This window comes from Sinocyclocheilus grahami, unplaced genomic scaffold, assembly GCF_001515645.1.
Source record: "Sinocyclocheilus grahami isolate Dianchi unplaced genomic scaffold, SAMN03320097.WGS_v1.1 scaffold23141.1, whole genome shotgun sequence".
In the NCBI taxonomy this organism is placed as follows: domain Eukaryota; kingdom Metazoa; phylum Chordata; class Actinopteri; order Cypriniformes; family Cyprinidae; genus Sinocyclocheilus; species Sinocyclocheilus grahami.
The window spans coordinates 1-865 of record NW_015519032.1 but is presented as its reverse complement, the minus strand read 5'-3'; the positions used below and the strand labels follow the sequence as shown (position 1 = coordinate 865).

General features: G+C 56.3%; 1 protein-coding gene across 1 annotated transcript in view; it reads right to left on the bottom strand.

The window, feature by feature from the left end:
• Positions 1-849, bottom strand: part of LOC107580008 (sickle tail protein-like) — a 2610-nt gene extending 1761 nt beyond the window's left edge. Inside the window, exon 1 of the mRNA XM_016265770.1 lies at positions 102-849. Coding sequence (XP_016121256.1) covers positions 102-841 — 740 coding nt within the window. The 5' untranslated portion in view covers positions 842-849. The remainder of the gene's footprint in view (positions 1-101) is intronic.
• Positions 850-865: the final 16 nt, after the last annotated feature.

Here is an 865-nt window from a genome sequence, read left to right as displayed (position 1 = left end):
TATGAACATATCACGGATGCTGATGTATACTGGGATGTTGTAGATGGAAAGTTAGTTATTTTCATGCTTCAATATCTCGTTTAGACTTAATGATGACTTACCGTGTCTGAGGGTCTGTTGAGGGGGCAAGAGGATTGTGAACCTGAAGATCAGGGGTGGCCGGGGACCCCATGCCACCTCTTGCCTTTACCATGGTATCCATAGCAAGAGTAGCCTCCTTCCTAAATGACTGTCTGATAGGGGATGCCCTTTCGAGAGTCATGGAACTCTGCGGTTGGACTGTGTGAATGTCCATCACTCGCATCTCGCCCATCCGGTGTGGGGAAGGGGGCGGGGTTTTGGAGCCTAGCATGGGTAGCTGGCTATCTGTGTACTTCTTGCTTTTCTGTCGGAAGAGCGAAGGATGGTCCGTGGGCTCTATGGGAACGCTGGGGTTACTGTAAGAGCGCATGGTGGCACGGTGGTAGGCGTGGTCTACTGTGTCAGGGGGCGGGGCATGGTGATGTAACATATAGGGGTCAGCATAATGACTTTCGGCTCGGGCGGGCAGCGACATGCTTTTTGCATCTACGTCCTCGTCAGGTTTGACGTCGCGCCGCTCGAGGATGGCGCTCGGGCAGGGGGAGGATGCGCGAGCGGGGGTGGGAAGTGTGTGTCCTGCTCGTTCACGTGGCATCGTGGCAACCCCACCGCCTGAGGTGCGTGGGCCGAAGGGTATACGGGATGGGGAGGGGGGCATCGCATGAGGTGTGGTAGGGGACATGGAGCCCTGCATATGGGGTGGAGGAGGACCCATCGGGGGCTGCCGGAGAGGATGACCACTCGGTCCAGCATACATCATCTCCCTGTGAACCTGAATGAGAGA